At 34.3% G+C, this 15,649-nt stretch overlaps 1 protein-coding gene across 6 annotated transcripts in view; it reads left to right on the top strand.

Moving 5' to 3' along the window:
• The window catches only part of LOC143253859 (uncharacterized), a 123,276-nt gene that overhangs the window by 43,203 nt on the left and 64,424 nt on the right, over positions 1–15,649 (top strand). For all 6 annotated transcript variants that reach the window (XR_013029871.1, XR_013029872.1, XR_013029873.1 and 3 more), the window contains 2 exons: positions 4,917–5,036; positions 15,337–15,441. Coding sequence is in view for 1 of the 6 variants with exons in the window: in XM_076508325.1 (XP_076364440.1) it covers positions 4,917–5,036; positions 15,337–15,441 (225 nt within the window). In the remaining 5 variants the exon portion in view is untranslated. The remainder of the gene's footprint in view (positions 1–4,916; positions 5,037–15,336; positions 15,442–15,649) is intronic.

The following is a 15,649-nucleotide window of genomic DNA, read 5'->3' on the forward strand; positions in this document are numbered from 1 at the left end:
CTGTTAACCTGGTTTGTTTTACAATAAAATTTCATTTTAAATATAGAAGAAAGAATACTAGTACTATACATCAGCGACTTAATTCACTTATAACCTAGAGTTTTGTTTCATAGTGTTTACTGTGTTATAAACACTAAATTCACACTTCACTGTGAAATCCTCATAACAGTGGTTTTATTCTTCTGAGTTGAGTGTGATAAACACACAATGTTATAATTTCTTACAAGTTTAATAAGAAATGCGTTATCAAAACATTAGTTAATTACTGAAAGTTGTGTTTTTGGAAAGATTTTAAAATACCTTTCCCTCGGCTCCCCAATGGAACAGCGCTGTGTATCCGGATTCGAACCGCTAGAAACCGAGTTTCGTTACCCGTCATCATTGTGTAGCTTTGTATCTCAGAACGGCTGGTATGGGTATTAAAACTTTTATTGATAAAGAGAGAACAACGTTTCTACCTTCCTAGGTCATCCTCAGGTTAAGAAAGATGACATAGAAAGGTCGAGACGTTGTTCTTTCCTTATCAATAAAAGTGTTAATACCCATACCAGCTGTTCTGAGATGCACTTTTATTTCAAGTGGGTTTCTCGTCATCAAGAAATGTGTAGCTTTGTGCTTAATTCTAAACAAACAGACAAATAAACGCCCTCTAACGGAAATCCTGCACTGTTATCATCGAGAAATATAAATGTGTAGCATAACACGAACAAAGTGTTTTCAGTTCTAGTAAACTATCACTTTAGCATGCCTCTCTGTGTCATGATTCGAACTTTTAGATTTAGTAAAAAAACAAACTCCCAGCTGCAGTCGAGAGAAATGCGGCTGTACGCCTTAGCTCCTGGAATTTTCTAGAATTTCTTTTATATTTAAATTATCCACCATATTATGTATGTAATTTATGTTTCTGGGTTATGATCTTCTTTTTTTATCAAACCGTAACTTTATGTGAGCTGTATTTATAATATTCCATTTAGGTGTTGTTTGTTTGTTTGTTTGCTAGAGACAGCATGACGTTATGATCCAGAAATTTTTGCTGTAAGTAGAAAACATTGGTTTGCATGTCTGTTCTCCTCTCTTTCTATTGCTATATTTACATCTATGCTGATTTACATGTCTGTTCTCCTCTCTTTCTATTGCTATATTTACATCTATGCTGATTTACATGTCTGTTCTCCTATCTGTATATTACTGTATTTATATCCATGTTGGTCTACATGTCTGTTCTCCTCTCTTTCTATTGCTATATTTACATCTATGCTGATTTACATGTCTGTTCTCCTATCTGTATATTACTGTATTTATATCCATGTTGGTCTACATGTCTGTTCTCCTCTCTTTCTATTGCTATATTTACATCTATGCTGATTTACATGTCTGTTCTCCTATTTGTATATTGCTGTATTTATATCCATGTTGGTCTATGTGTCTGTTCTCCTATTTGTATATTACTGTATTTATATCCATGTTGGTCTACATGTGTAAGTTTCTCCCAAACAAAACCTCATAGTTATCTTATATAGTTTAGGCCAACTACTCCAACTTTTCAGGCTGTCATTCTTATCTGACTGAAGAGTGGAAGTTGATCGTTACGTTTAGACTGTACCTACAACCCCATGTTGTACAAAGCGTTTATGTGGCGACAGGTTACGAACCACAAATCTTCGAATCTTAGCCCGAGCACCCCAACCATTGGGCCTCGCTGACCCCTGCAGAACTACTTTACTAAATGTGTAAACGAAACATTGTATTGTGTAGGTCGAAAATAATTGTATATTTTTATATCGTGAAAAATACGAACTTTTTTATGATCGTTTCTCAGCCGAATATATCCTGTGTGACTCCTTATGACATCATAACCGTCACGGTCTACACAGACATTTTTGTATTTCTAGTCGTTTTTGTACAAATTATGTCGTGGCTGTCATTTTGTGTTAGTATATTAAATCTCACTTGGTGTTATAACGTTTCATGTATATTTTTTGTCGTTTCGTCTTATTGACTAGCTTTAGGGTTATCGAATTTACAAGTGTTACACTCTAGATATATGCTGTCGTGTTTAGAGACGTATCTTCTCTGACGTCTTTAAAAAGCTTTTCTGATGACTGTTAGTTTAATAACCGTTTCTGTTGCACTAACCTTCCCGAGTAAGTAAAGTGTACTTAATTAGCTGTACTCAATACCATGTTTCTTTTCAATTTTGATCCAAGTCAATAGTTTGCTTTTATGAAAAGTTAGTGTTAATAACACAAGCAAGTTTTTGCCATTTTTTTATTATTTATTCTGTAGTTTTAATATAACTTGAGTTTATGTCGGTGTGTTTTATGATTCAAAAACTCCAACAATAGAATAGCATTGAGTTTCTACAATAACAGAAGAGAAACAATTAATGTTAAGAAATAACTTAGTTCATGTTTTTAAACCTAACAGTAAATCTAATAAAATATAAAAGAACTAAATACTGTATTATTTTATAAAAGTAATTGATGACAAAGTCCAGTGTACGCTGAAAATAAGGCTAAAACCAAAAGGTCTTGTACGTGCGCTATTCCAAGAAGCAGTTCAGAGAGAACATTGGGTTACAGATATGACAAATATAGTGTGTTGAGAAATACATTATTGTACACACTCCTATTTCTGAAACTCCCTAAGGTTAAGAATGTAGTGTTTAACAATGTATTAAATGTTTTATGACAAGTTTGCTAGTGATAAAAGGCCAACAGCACGTAACATCTAACCACTGTTAGCTCATGTGCTCACGTTTGTTTAGAACGAAGCAAGTTGTTTTGAAATGTTTTTTTGCAGTAATCCAACATTTACATAAGAATTTCAAGAATATCTAGCACTAATGATGCTGCTAATTTATTATTGTGAGTTATTCAGCCAGACAAGCAGTTTAAAATACAGTTTTTTTTTTTGTATTTACAAAGACACCAAACTACTGAACAAGTCACAGACATGTTCATTTGTGGAAAGTTTCGTGTTGCTGTTCCTGTGACATCATGAACGAAAGCTCTTGTACTTATATATTTGTCTATCACCATTCAACTGATTATAAAAATTTATCAACTCGAATTATCAACTCTAACTGATTCATCAGGTTTAAATTACAGTGCATGTGTTTAAGAACAGATAAACGAAAACACCCTCTCGCCCTCTTCCAGACCCTCCCGTTAAATTATCGAACTGAGGACCTTCCCAGCTGGCGGAGTTCTTTCATAAGTACCACCACAAAGACATGGGTTCTGAGAATGCTGGAAGTATACAGTTTGTACGAACTTTTATAAACGTCTTTCATGCACAAGGAAAGTATTTATGAATGTACTACGTATTAGATAGATACGTTCGTTTCTTATGCAGTGGTTCGGAATAAACACATGTGTACACGCACGCGTATAATATTCATTAGAAGCTAACATGCTTTCAAATTTTCTTAAATACAAATACTGAAAATCTCAGATTGTATTGTGTTTGGGTTCACTTAAAATGAATGATTCATAATTCAGTAAATCATTCGATACGTCTCTCAGAAACTGAAGCAATACATCCTGTAATGGTGGCTTTCCTGCCGACCATTATATTGCTATTGTTTTATTTATATAAGACTTATTTTCATTATGGCTCTATACGTTTATGTTCCTACACTTTTCGAACGCTGATTAATTGGTAAGGTCTTACATTACACCAATCTGTACGATATAAGCAGTTGTTTACTTTCAGATAAATTGACACTTGAGCTGTGATAACGTCTAGAAATAATGTGTTGTGTTGACGATAACTGTAATATAACTCGTCAGATGATATGTAAACATCAACACAAGTTAAGCTTATAGTATTTATATTATACAAGTTTACTTTAATACGAAGATACATAGAGACGGAATGAAAATTTGACAAATATATCCAGATGATGATATCGTAATATGGAGGACAAATCAAACAAGAATATGAAAACATCTCATTGTTTAGTTTTATGGCAAAATTAGAATTTAATCATCAGATTTCGTTTTCAGAAATCACGCCTGTATATTTCACACTGGTTTGTTTATTCAGAAATAGCATGTATATTTCACACTGGTTTGTTTATTCAGAAATAACATGTATATTTCATACTCGTTTACTTGTTCAGAAATAACACCTAAAGATTTCACATTGGCTTCTTTGTTCAGTGGACTTTTAACTTTATAGAACATGATGTCTTAGAATAGCTTCCAGAAACAACACCCTGAAAGATAAAAAACTTCTAATTTATGTTTTGTTGTTGAAACATGTGACTGTGAAATGATAATTATATGATGTTGACAAAAGTGGTTCGAAAAGTCATCTCATCGCCAGATAACCTGGCAGACGTTTCGTTGTAACTGTGTGTTCTGAACTGGTCAATGAATCACTTGAAGACATCAGTGGCAACTAGCAAGTTTCGTGTTAGTGTTTCATAGATCAGAATACAGTATGTTTTTCAATTAGTAAGTGAACCAAATAACTCAGCCATTATATACTGTTGCTATCCGATTGCTTCATTAACACTTGAATGCACTATATCGTAAATTTCAACTAACTGGAAACGCTAGGTGTCGCTGTGAATTGTAAGGAGGAGCCACCATCATGTTTCTACATATTAGCTTCAATAAATGTGTACCTTATACACACGTGTTTGACAGTACTTTTTTTTCTTTTTCAGTGATTGTTATCACTTTAACAACGCGTACGACATTTTGTAAATAAACATCCGGGAGATAGAAAGGTCTGCGCAAACTCAACACTGTCTAAGGTTTTGATTGGATGGTGCAAATCATACAGCAGAACGATTTCAGGCGATAGTGAAGCAACCGGAGTAGCTGGACAAGATAATTCTAGAGGGCAGTGCATTCCCGATTTAGAACTTTTCAGTAAGTTATTTTTCTTCTTTGATTTTGTAGATCATCCAGTGTAACAAGAACTCTTTCAACCAAGACTCAACATTATTGAGCTCGAAGTCAGAAAAGAGTAAGAAGAAATCAGAAAACGTGTTAAATATCAGTAGGATTTCTCCTAATAAGGTAAGATCGAAGTTTAATAAGTACGTGAGACAACAGTATGTAGTGTGTTTTGTTTGTTGTTGTTTCTTTGTTTGCAGTTAAATTCACGTGGTTGTTTATTCTCTAATTGACATTATGTATATTTATGAATTAATCATTACACGCAATTACGAAAGATGATTGTGAAATTACATGGGTGAAATTCAGGAATTTTGGAATATTTACTTATAACAAGGTGTGACCAACGACTTGCATGTTGTTCAGACAAATTCCTGGAAACCTGTCTGACCTAATTCAGTCCCAGTTTTTGAAAGGAACCCCTTGAAGGATACACAAAATTAACATTTTTGAGTCCCAGGAGTTCTCCTACATACAGTAGAAATTAGTGAAAAATCCCACAAGCGATCTTTGATCCCTCCACTCCACGACTAAACAACTAGAGGCAACTTCCTACCTTCCTCCAGTCTTTGCTGTAACATTACATGAAATAACTGGAAATATAATTTTATTTTATTTCTTTTATAATAATCTGTTTGCTGTTACTTACACAACGTCATTATAATAATAGGGTTAGGGGAGTATTATTTCTGTTTATTTCTATAGGACCTTTCTAGGCTTACTCTTATCACTATTCTAGCAGAAAGTTAACTTTTGATAAGGCTTAGCATGTTATTAGATGACGTGCATGTATTATTAAGTCTTCCATGCTATCAGATTGTACAAGTTCTTCCTAGGCCTAACTAGTTACTGATGTAGCAGAAAGTTAACTGTTGATAAGGCTTAGCGAATTATTAAATGACATGTAAATATTCAGTTTTCCATGCTGTCAGCTTCTACAAATTATTACTAGGCATAAGTACGCCACTAATGTAGCAGTATGTTGACTGTTGATAAGGCTTAGCGATTTATTAAACAACCTGTAAGTACACTATTAAGTCTCCCATGCTTTCAGATTCCACAAGTTCTTCCTAGGCCTAAGTACAATATTGGTGTAGCAAAACGTTAAATGTTAGCGAGGCTTAGCGAAGTGTGTGACAGCAAGTAACTATTTCTACTGAGTTTTTCCTTTTCTCACATCAGGAACTCATCTAATAAATACAATGAAAATTCTGTAAGTTGAATTCCAATCTACACCTTTGAAGTAAACCTTTGAGTATTCAACTCAGATCTTATCCATTTTAGGTTTTTACATTGTTGTTTTTTCCTGCTGCTGTTGCCACGTTTCTAGAAGTTGTAATTAGTTTCACTATTTTAGTTTTTTTTTAATCAAAAAAAAATTGGAAGAAAATCTCTTATCATAACCCTTGGGTGCATTATAATTGGGACGTTCAAATCCAATTATTCATTCAGACAAGAGTTGGCGGTGGATGCTATTGTCTATCTACCTTCTAGCCTACCGATTCGAAATTAGAGACGGATAGTGCAGATAGTTATTTCTGTAGCTTTGCGCAAGTATCCAAGAGCAAACGAATTGTTATTTATATGGTATTCGCGAAGATGAAACCTAGAAAGATGGTTATGTAAGATCTCTAGTACATGTGAAATGAAAGGCGTCCGTGAACAACTTATTGTAAAAAAATGAAAATAATTCATCTTTACTGTATTATCATCGTTGTAGTTCATTGACTTTCACCGTCACCATGACGTTAACGTCATTGTAGAAGTAGTTTGATGCAAGTATAGAGAACGAGACAGCGGTTTAGACATCTTTAGGCTCCCTTGTAAAACAAGCAGTTAATAACCGAACGTGTAGGGTGAAATTCGAGGTTAAAACCAGGAAAAGTATGCCTAATAATCGATGAAAGTGTGGTTATCACATATCCATAAACTTTCAAGGCAACCGTCAAACATTGGTAATTAGCTAATAGAGTATAATGTGCAAAAATGTTGTGTGAAGTACTAGTTATTCTCACTAGATGGCGTAAAAACTATTTAATCGGGAAAATTGGGTTTCACTGTTATGTACGGTAAAAGGATATGCCATTGTTTTTAGAAAATAGCTATCAATATGCAAGGTAGTTTTATATTTCTGAAGGTAAGTCTAAACAAAATTAAATGATATATAATAATAATTTTAATAAAACAAAACTATCATAGTAATAACCACTCATCTCTCTTACGTTTAAAACTGTTATTACTTAAGATCACATAATTTGTATTAGGCTTATCACTGAAAAACGACATTTTTAGAAGACCATCTTTTAAAATAAAATATTAATTGCTTGTTCCAGGGATTTTAAGATGTATATAATTAACAAAAAGGCGACAAATATATCGAAATTAAAGAACAGGTAAAACAGTCGTCAAGTTTTTTATATTTTTATTCAAAGAGGACGACCTTTTGATCTAGCACTCTCCGCCATTGTTTTCAAAGTGTGGCAATAAAGATTTGACGGCCAAAAATGTAGAAGTTAATAGAATTTGTATTCCTTTCAAGATGTCGGTAGTTTTAAAATATATATGTATGAAAAACTGGACAACAAAAAATCTTGTACTGTCGACATGAATTGTCTCTTAGTATCATATCATTGACATAATATGTACTTAGTATCATATCATTGACATAATATGTACAACTTGACGAACAGTACCAGCTTCGAATGTCATCCTCTTAAAATAAAAATAACTTGGCGATGTTTTAACCAGTTATTTAATTTTGGTCCAGACAATTTAACAATAAACAGCTGTAGTTTGACAAGCTGCATGTGCGCTGCCAAGAACAGCGCAACCTACTAACTAAAAGAAGAAAGTATGTAGATGTTTAATTCAGTTAAAGTCACGTGAATGTAGCTACTTCACATATTTACTGATATGATATTGAAAGTCAATTCGTTTCGACAGTACGGGATTTTTGTTCAGTTTTTTCGTATATATGTATTTTAAACTCTTGACATTTGGAATGGAGTATAAGGTATATAAATTTCTATCGTTTTTCAGGGCCTTTAAGTTTCTAATTGTCCAAATCTGAAAACAGTGGTTTACTTGTAATAGAAGCATGGACCCACCTGTTCCAAAGCTATTATTTTTAGGTGCTTGTTTACGAAACAAAAGGGAATCTTCAATACCCGCGGAACTTTAAATTATTTTAAATTAGCTATATTTTTGTATGCAACTAACACCAAGCACGGGGCATGCGTATACCAGATTCAATATTATTACTCATCAGGGTCTCTACCCGTCTACTCTTAAATTGAAATTCTTTCAGACAGGATTAGAGTAAATTAATCTACAATACCTTGGACGTGGTTAAATATTATCGGTAGACAGGGTTTGATCTCTTAAGTCCAAAACTGTAATTGACTCTCAAATCGGTCAAGAAATGATGGACCTATGTACTTTTTTGTACTTAAAAAAAAACTCTGAGCCATTTTTATGAGCCGTTATGCCGCGGCTAAAAAAACACATTATCGAGATTTTAGGACTTAATATTGAAGTATTTTTGTGAGTTATATCAGAGTCAAAGAAAAGGGTCTTTTAGTAATCATTATCTGAGTCCTTACTATCATATACCGAGTTTTCAGGTTACGAATGTTAGAAACTTTTACTAACCAATACCAAGGTCATTTATCAGTATTAATGTTTACAAGTTCCTGACTCGTTTTTTTATACTTCATGTGGTTAAATAAACGACCAATAAGTTCCCTTCAGCCTGGCGTGGTCAGGTGGTAATATGAGGGTCGCAGGTTCGAATCCTTGTTACACAAACATGCCCCCCCCCTTTCAGCTGTGGAAGCATTATGATGTTTGGTCAACCCCACTATTCGTTGGTAGAAGAGTATCCCAAAAGTTGACGGTGGGTGGCGAAGGCTAACTGTCTCTAGTGTTTTTCTGCTAAATTCGGGACGGCTAGCGCAGATAGTCCTCGTGTAGCTTTGTTCAGAACAAACACAGTTTCAAGACTTTAAAATACGCTGATTGGCTCTTGCCCTATTGATATCATCAGATCAGTTTTCAGATTTCTCATGCTATATTTTATTATTAGTTGTGTGCAGACTGTGCTGACCCCTACACATTGATAATAAAACTTTAAAATGGAGAGTATAACCTGTCGACAGATGATTGAATATAAAAGTAATTGGGAATACATTTAAACCTACAATTAAATGAATAATTCATTTTAAACGGTTGAGTTGACAGGTGTTTTCTATGAATTAACTGTGAAGGGATATTTTGAATAAAAACAGAAGCCGGATATCTATCGATCTTCTCAGTTTTTGTAGCATATGCTGTTTCATTTCTAGACAAATCGTTTGAAGCGTTCTATTTTGCAGGTTTTATCGCTAATAAACCACACTAGAGCAGGCCAAAATCACCCACCACCGTTTCTTGGGCTAGTATAACTAAATATAGATTTCACTGTCACAGCACAACCATAGAATACAGTATCACGGTACCACGAATATTCAGACTTACAGACAGAACTAATTTCCTTTAAATAATTGTCTTATCTATTTATTGAACAAGAATAGTCCAAAGTGTGGTTAGGGGATGTTGTTGTCTACGTCTGGTGTACGATCAAACAAGAATATAGCCAAGGGGTGGTGATGGGGTGTTGTTGTCCAGCTGTGATGTACGATCAAACAAAAAATATAGCCAAGGGGTGGTGAGGGGGTGTTGTTGTCCAGCTGTGATGTACGATCAAACAAGAATATAGCCAAGGGGTGGTGAGGGGGTGTTGTTGTCTAGCTGTGATGTACGATCAAACAAGAATATAGCCAAGGGGTGGTGATGGGGTGTTGTTGTCCAGCTGTGGTTCAAATTTAATTGAGAGTTCAAAGCAGATAACATTTCATTACGGCTACCCGAATTTTTGTGAATGGTTTGGGATAGTTTTGTTAGGAGTAACACATTTTATAATATGAGAAAACGTAGTAATGTAGCGCATTGAAGTGTTTTAACCCTAATATCCAATATAGTAAAGTACCGATATTTTCTGAAGCGAAACTTTAGGTGGAGAACAGAACAGAAAACACGTACGAAATAAAGCTCGTAAAACGTTGTCTAATCATAAAAGCCAGATGCGTAATAGAATGATTACCATACTAACATTAATTTCGGTGTTTTTTTATACAGTTTGTTCTGCACGCAATTTTTTATATTTTTTATTTTTATAAGTTTTAAAGTGTGTACCGTGAAGAAGAGAATTCCCCTATAGATGACAGAGCTATCGGTTAGGCTATTCGAGGTGAGGTATATGTACATAGAATATTAAGAACACCTTGTACGTGTATATATATATATATATTTATATTCACACATACACAACGTACATATATATACACACGCATGATTAAAAGCCAACTGTGTCCGTCATACTCGATTTCTACGAATCTCGTGAGTTACACGAGTCTACTTCCACTTTTACTCTGTTGATTACTCGTTCCTGTTTTAGTTTAATTCAATTGCTAACATAGACATTAAAAGCTTCTCAATTTCGACACTTTCTCTGGTGTATAGAAACCCGTGAAGAAGAAAGTTATTACAACTGGGTTTTATTTAGCACTGAGTGAAATTAATTTGTTTGTTTCGAAGAGAAGTTTTTGAACAATGATTAAACATTTTCAAGAAATGTGGTTTTAAGAAAACTATTGCAATAATCGATCGACGAGATCAGAAAGTAACTGATAAGTAAATATTGGGAGAAATACTAATTAAAGGCGATATTGCTCATGATAGCTTTTGGTTTCCTTATTTTCTTATGTCTATTTTGGGGCGACAAAGTAACAAATACATGTTGGAAAACTCAGTTTTGGTTGGCTTATGTTTCATTATGTGTGTGTGTATATATATACACACACACACGAAGGAAAAGTATATAATAATATATATCGCTCTTTAAAAAAACATGTAAATTGGTACAGAATAAGCCATGATTTTTATCAACACATATGTAGGTTATGTGCCACAGTTTTATTCTCGAACCAGATGCGATTTATATTTCCTGCAGATGACAATGTGTTTCAATGCGCTTTCGAGATTGGTGCTTTTCAAATAGTGACGTCATTATATGCAAGTGTTAAACCAATCCGAATACGCCGCAGAGGTTATCATATCTGTGGCCCAAAGTTCGAATCGCGATATTTCGTGCAGAACGCTTATTAGCTGTGTAGGCTTTATAACTGTGACATTCAGAGTTAAAAATAGCCATGCAGGCGGTTGGAACAGTTGCCTAGTTGACCTCCCAGGTCACTAGTTATACATTAGGGATGGCTATGGGTGAGTCACAGGGTCTCTTATTACATAAGAGGACATCATTTTTACCAAGTAATGGGTATATTTCTGGCTGTGTAACTGTATAACTATACCTCTCTTTCTGTTTGTCTGTATCAATGTATTAAAGAATCTATGTAATTATCTCACTTGATGACTGTATATGCAATATATTATAAATGTAACTGCGTTAATGTGAAGTTTCAAGTTCACCATTCTAACTTGTTAAATCAGTTGTCAGATTCTTGTTTGAGAAACAACTCATTCACTTCCAGGTTTCAAATGTACTTTCTTTATTCACAAAGGCCCCACTGTATCATCAGTTTAAAATAGGGACGGCTAGCGCAGATAGCCCTTGTGTAGCTTTATCCGGATATCCGGAAACAAAGACAAACAAATAAATTATTGCAGGTGTAAAGTAGAAACAGACATATCGAACTCCTAAAATATTCTGTCCTCGTGTAGAATTCAACCATGTGATGTGGTATTCTCGACGTGATAAAAATACATAAATAAATAAACAGAAACCACCTAACTTAGATATGTATCACATCACACACACAATGGGTACTGGTAGAGGATATTGAGATCACGTGCAAAGAGAAGGGACTTAAAATTACGTGAGCTGTTTCATCATGTCTGTTTCTATCTCTGATTTGTTGTTCTGTCATGTTATCTTTAATTTTAATCTGAAAATACGTTCTGGGGTACAGAAAAAAAATAGTTTGGAAACCAAACAAATCAATTCGAGGGAATTTTGTGAAATGTTATTGAAATGTCTTAAGAACTTTTTATTTTTATTTATTTATTTTTAGAAAATTCCACTTGATAAAAGAAACGAAGACAATTATCATTGCGTAGGAAGTGTACATGATACGGTTTGTTAGATCTGATGGAAATCTGTACTCTTTTGTAGTCTTACAATCTGTTGATTGTTGTAGTAACTTCTACTGTAAACCTGTCTTGTAGTCTAGTTACAATATACTGATTGTTGTAGTAATTTGCATTATAACTCCATAGACAGAGTAAAGTTATTAACTTCCATAGTCAGGGTAAAGCTGTTGACTTCATGACCAGGGTAAAGTTATTAACTGCATAGTCAGGGTAAACGTATTAATCCCAGGGCTCAGTGTAAATACAAGTATTTAACGCTGGGGTCAGTGTAAATGGTACCCGGGAAACGATACATTTTTTGTTTCTACTGTCATAATTGTACATCGTTTGTTTGTATTAACTGACGAATAAATGTTTGTTAATCTAGGCCGTATCTAGTTCGTTGTCACATCACACACTGACCTAACCTGTGGGAACACGTGCTGTGTTTATCGAAGTGGGTGGAGTTGTTTTGACTGTTAATTTGTAATTTGGTTTAAAGTAGAAAGGAGTTGTTGACTGAGTAATGAGAGTATAATAAATAATATTTTACTGTGTATCAGTTTTAATGTAAATGTTTTCAGTGTTGTGTTGATCAACCAACAATACGGTATGTTTGTTTGGTACTGGTTTTATTGTAAATGTTTCCAGTGTTGTGTTGGTCAACCAACAGTACAGTTTTGTTTGTTTGGTACTGGTTTTATTGTAAATGTTTCCAGTGTTGTGTTGATCAACCAACAGTACAGTTTTGTTTGTTTGGTACTGGTTTTATTGTAAATGTTTCCAGTGTTGTGTTGGTCAACCAACAATACGGTATGTTTGTTTGGTACTGGTTTTATTGTAAATGTTTCCAGTGTTGTGTTGGTCAACCAACAGTATAGTTTTGTTTGTTTGGTACTGGTTTTATTGTAAATGTTTCCAGTGTTGTGTTGGTCAACCAACAATACGGTATGTTTGCTTGGTACTGGATTTACTGTAAATGTTTCCAGTGTTGTGTTGGTCAACCAACAATACGGTATGTTTGCTTGGTACTGGATTTACTGTAAATGTTTCCAGTGTTGTGTTGGTCAACCAACAATACGGTATGTTTGCTTGGTACTGGTTTTATTGTAAATGTTTCTAGTGTTGTGTTGGTCAACCAACAATACGATATGTTTGTTTGGTACTGGTTTTAATGTAAATGTTTCTAGTGTTGTGTTGGTCAACCAACAATACGGTATGTTTGTTTGGTACTGGTTTTATTGTAAATGTTTCCAGTGTTGTGTTGGTCAACCAACAATACGGTATGTTTGTTTGGTACTGGTTTTATTGTAAATGTTTCTAGTGTTGTGTTGGTCAACCAACAATACGGTATGTTTGTTTGGTACTGGTTTTATTGTAAATGTTTCTAGTGTTGTGTTGGTCAACCAACAATACGGTATGTTTGTTTGGTACTGGTTTTAATGTAAATATTTCTAGTGTTGTGTTGATCAACCAACAATACGGTTTTATTTGGTTGGTATTTGTTTTAATGTAAATGTTTCTAGTAGTGTGTTGGTCAACCAACAATACTGTTTTGTTTGTTTGTTTGGTATTGTTTTTAATGTAAATGTTTCTAATGTTGTGCTGGTCAACCAACAATACGGTTTTGTTTGATATTGGTTTTAATGGATATGTTTCTAGTGTTGTGTTGGTCAACCAATGTTTTAACATTCTGAATCAACTCAAATGTCCACAGTTCACAGGTTATGTGAACAATGATTTTACATTCCACAAACCAAGTATTGACATTCTGATATTCATCTATGCATCTCGTACTTAAACTTGTTGGAAGTTAACCACTTAAAAATGTTTATCTCTAACCGTATCTTCGACTAGTATAATATATTCCGTCATCTGTCTCCGGACTAATCCCTTATACTGGTTCGTAAGGTAGAGGGCCCTGTTGTTTCGTCTCACCGTGAAAACGAAATTATCATTGTGCATTTCGTAGTAGCGTGTGATCTGAATGCTAGATGTCTCGTGGCACGTGGAGGCGGAACTGGGAGGGCGTGAGATGATTGATGGTTGGTTTTGATAATCTTCTTCAGCTCCCTGCTGCTTAAGGAATATGCGTGACTTTTTGTGTCTCAGTTCGGCACGCGAGCTCACGCTGTTTCCAACATAGCGTCAGTGTGAAAAGTAACTTCTCCGAGGTTTTCCGAGCTTCAGGAAGAACAAGAGATATCGCTGGTTGGATTTCATGATTCCGAACGTTGTATATTTTGTTTGTGTTCGTTTCCCACGAGGTGGCGCTTTATAACTATGTAAGGATTGCTATTTGATAACGTAATCTCCGAATTATATTTAAATTAAAAATAAGTCGTAATCATAACTTAGGGCCATTTATTAATTGTTTTCTTGTGATTATCGTATAATGCTCTGGTGGCCCTACGTTAGACACACATATTTAATATATCGGTAGTTCTCGCTCATTTGTTTATATGAATATTTTACTTACATCACCAACATTTCCTGTTTGTCATTTTGTTTACATTGTGAACTTTATTGATTGGGTCGGACTGATCATAACAAAGGTCAGTACAAGCCGGTCAGATAATCCAAACTGAGGGCTGACCCGCTGGACTGTTAAGTTAAAAATAAGTGTTAGTTATTTTAGTACACAGTTCTAATTTTCCAACTTTTCATACAGTTGTTACATTAGTTGAATGAAGTCAGGAATCCCATCCCCGAGCTGCTCCGACCTTCTTAACTAACACTCCCTCATTTCTACTTCTATTTTATATACGTTGATGTTTTCCTTCACCGTTAATATTTGTTGCTCATGTTTATTTTTTGAGTTAGAACTTAAGTTTCGGTTTTGTTTTACCAACTGTTCTATTCTTAATGCGAATAAATAAAAAAAATACATTTTCTTTCCGAAGCGCCTTCTAGTTAAATGTCTTATAAGTTTCATCTGGAATAAATTTAAACCGTATGTGAATGAGAAAGTTATTTATCACCCACACTTTGAGAAAAAGAGATAATTAGAAGTGACAAAAGAAGTGGAACAGAAGTCTGTTAATAGAAGGAGAGAATAACAGTGTAAAGATAAAAATTAAATGTTTAAAAATTGTAGAAAGGAAGAAAAGGAACCAACAAGGAGAAGCAGAAATGTATTGTTAAAAATACTGTTACGTTAGGGAATAAATTACACAGTTTACAGTTTTTTATTTGAATGTTTTTTATCCTTCTATGAATAACTCTTTTTTTCTGATAGCTTAACGTGGATCAGAACGACTCAGGGGTCACTAGTGATGACAACTTCCGGTTTAGAGAGGAAGTAAATGATTCCCATTCTGTTACGCCTATCCAACTGAGTGACGTAAGTATAGTAATACTTTGATTTAAAACCGTGTTAAAATGTCTGAGTTGTGGCTTAAACTAAAACTGTCAGTATTGTTGTTCTGTTTGTTATTTTAGTGAAAACAGCAACATGTTTATCCTTTTAATTGGTTTCACGTTTTTATCACAGTTAGGTAGCAACAGCCTGATTTTGTGTCGTAACGTCTAGGATTATACATGTAGAAATG

This window comes from Tachypleus tridentatus, chromosome 6 (assembly GCF_004210375.1).
Source record: "Tachypleus tridentatus isolate NWPU-2018 chromosome 6, ASM421037v1, whole genome shotgun sequence".
Taxonomy (NCBI): domain Eukaryota; kingdom Metazoa; phylum Arthropoda; class Merostomata; order Xiphosura; family Limulidae; genus Tachypleus; species Tachypleus tridentatus.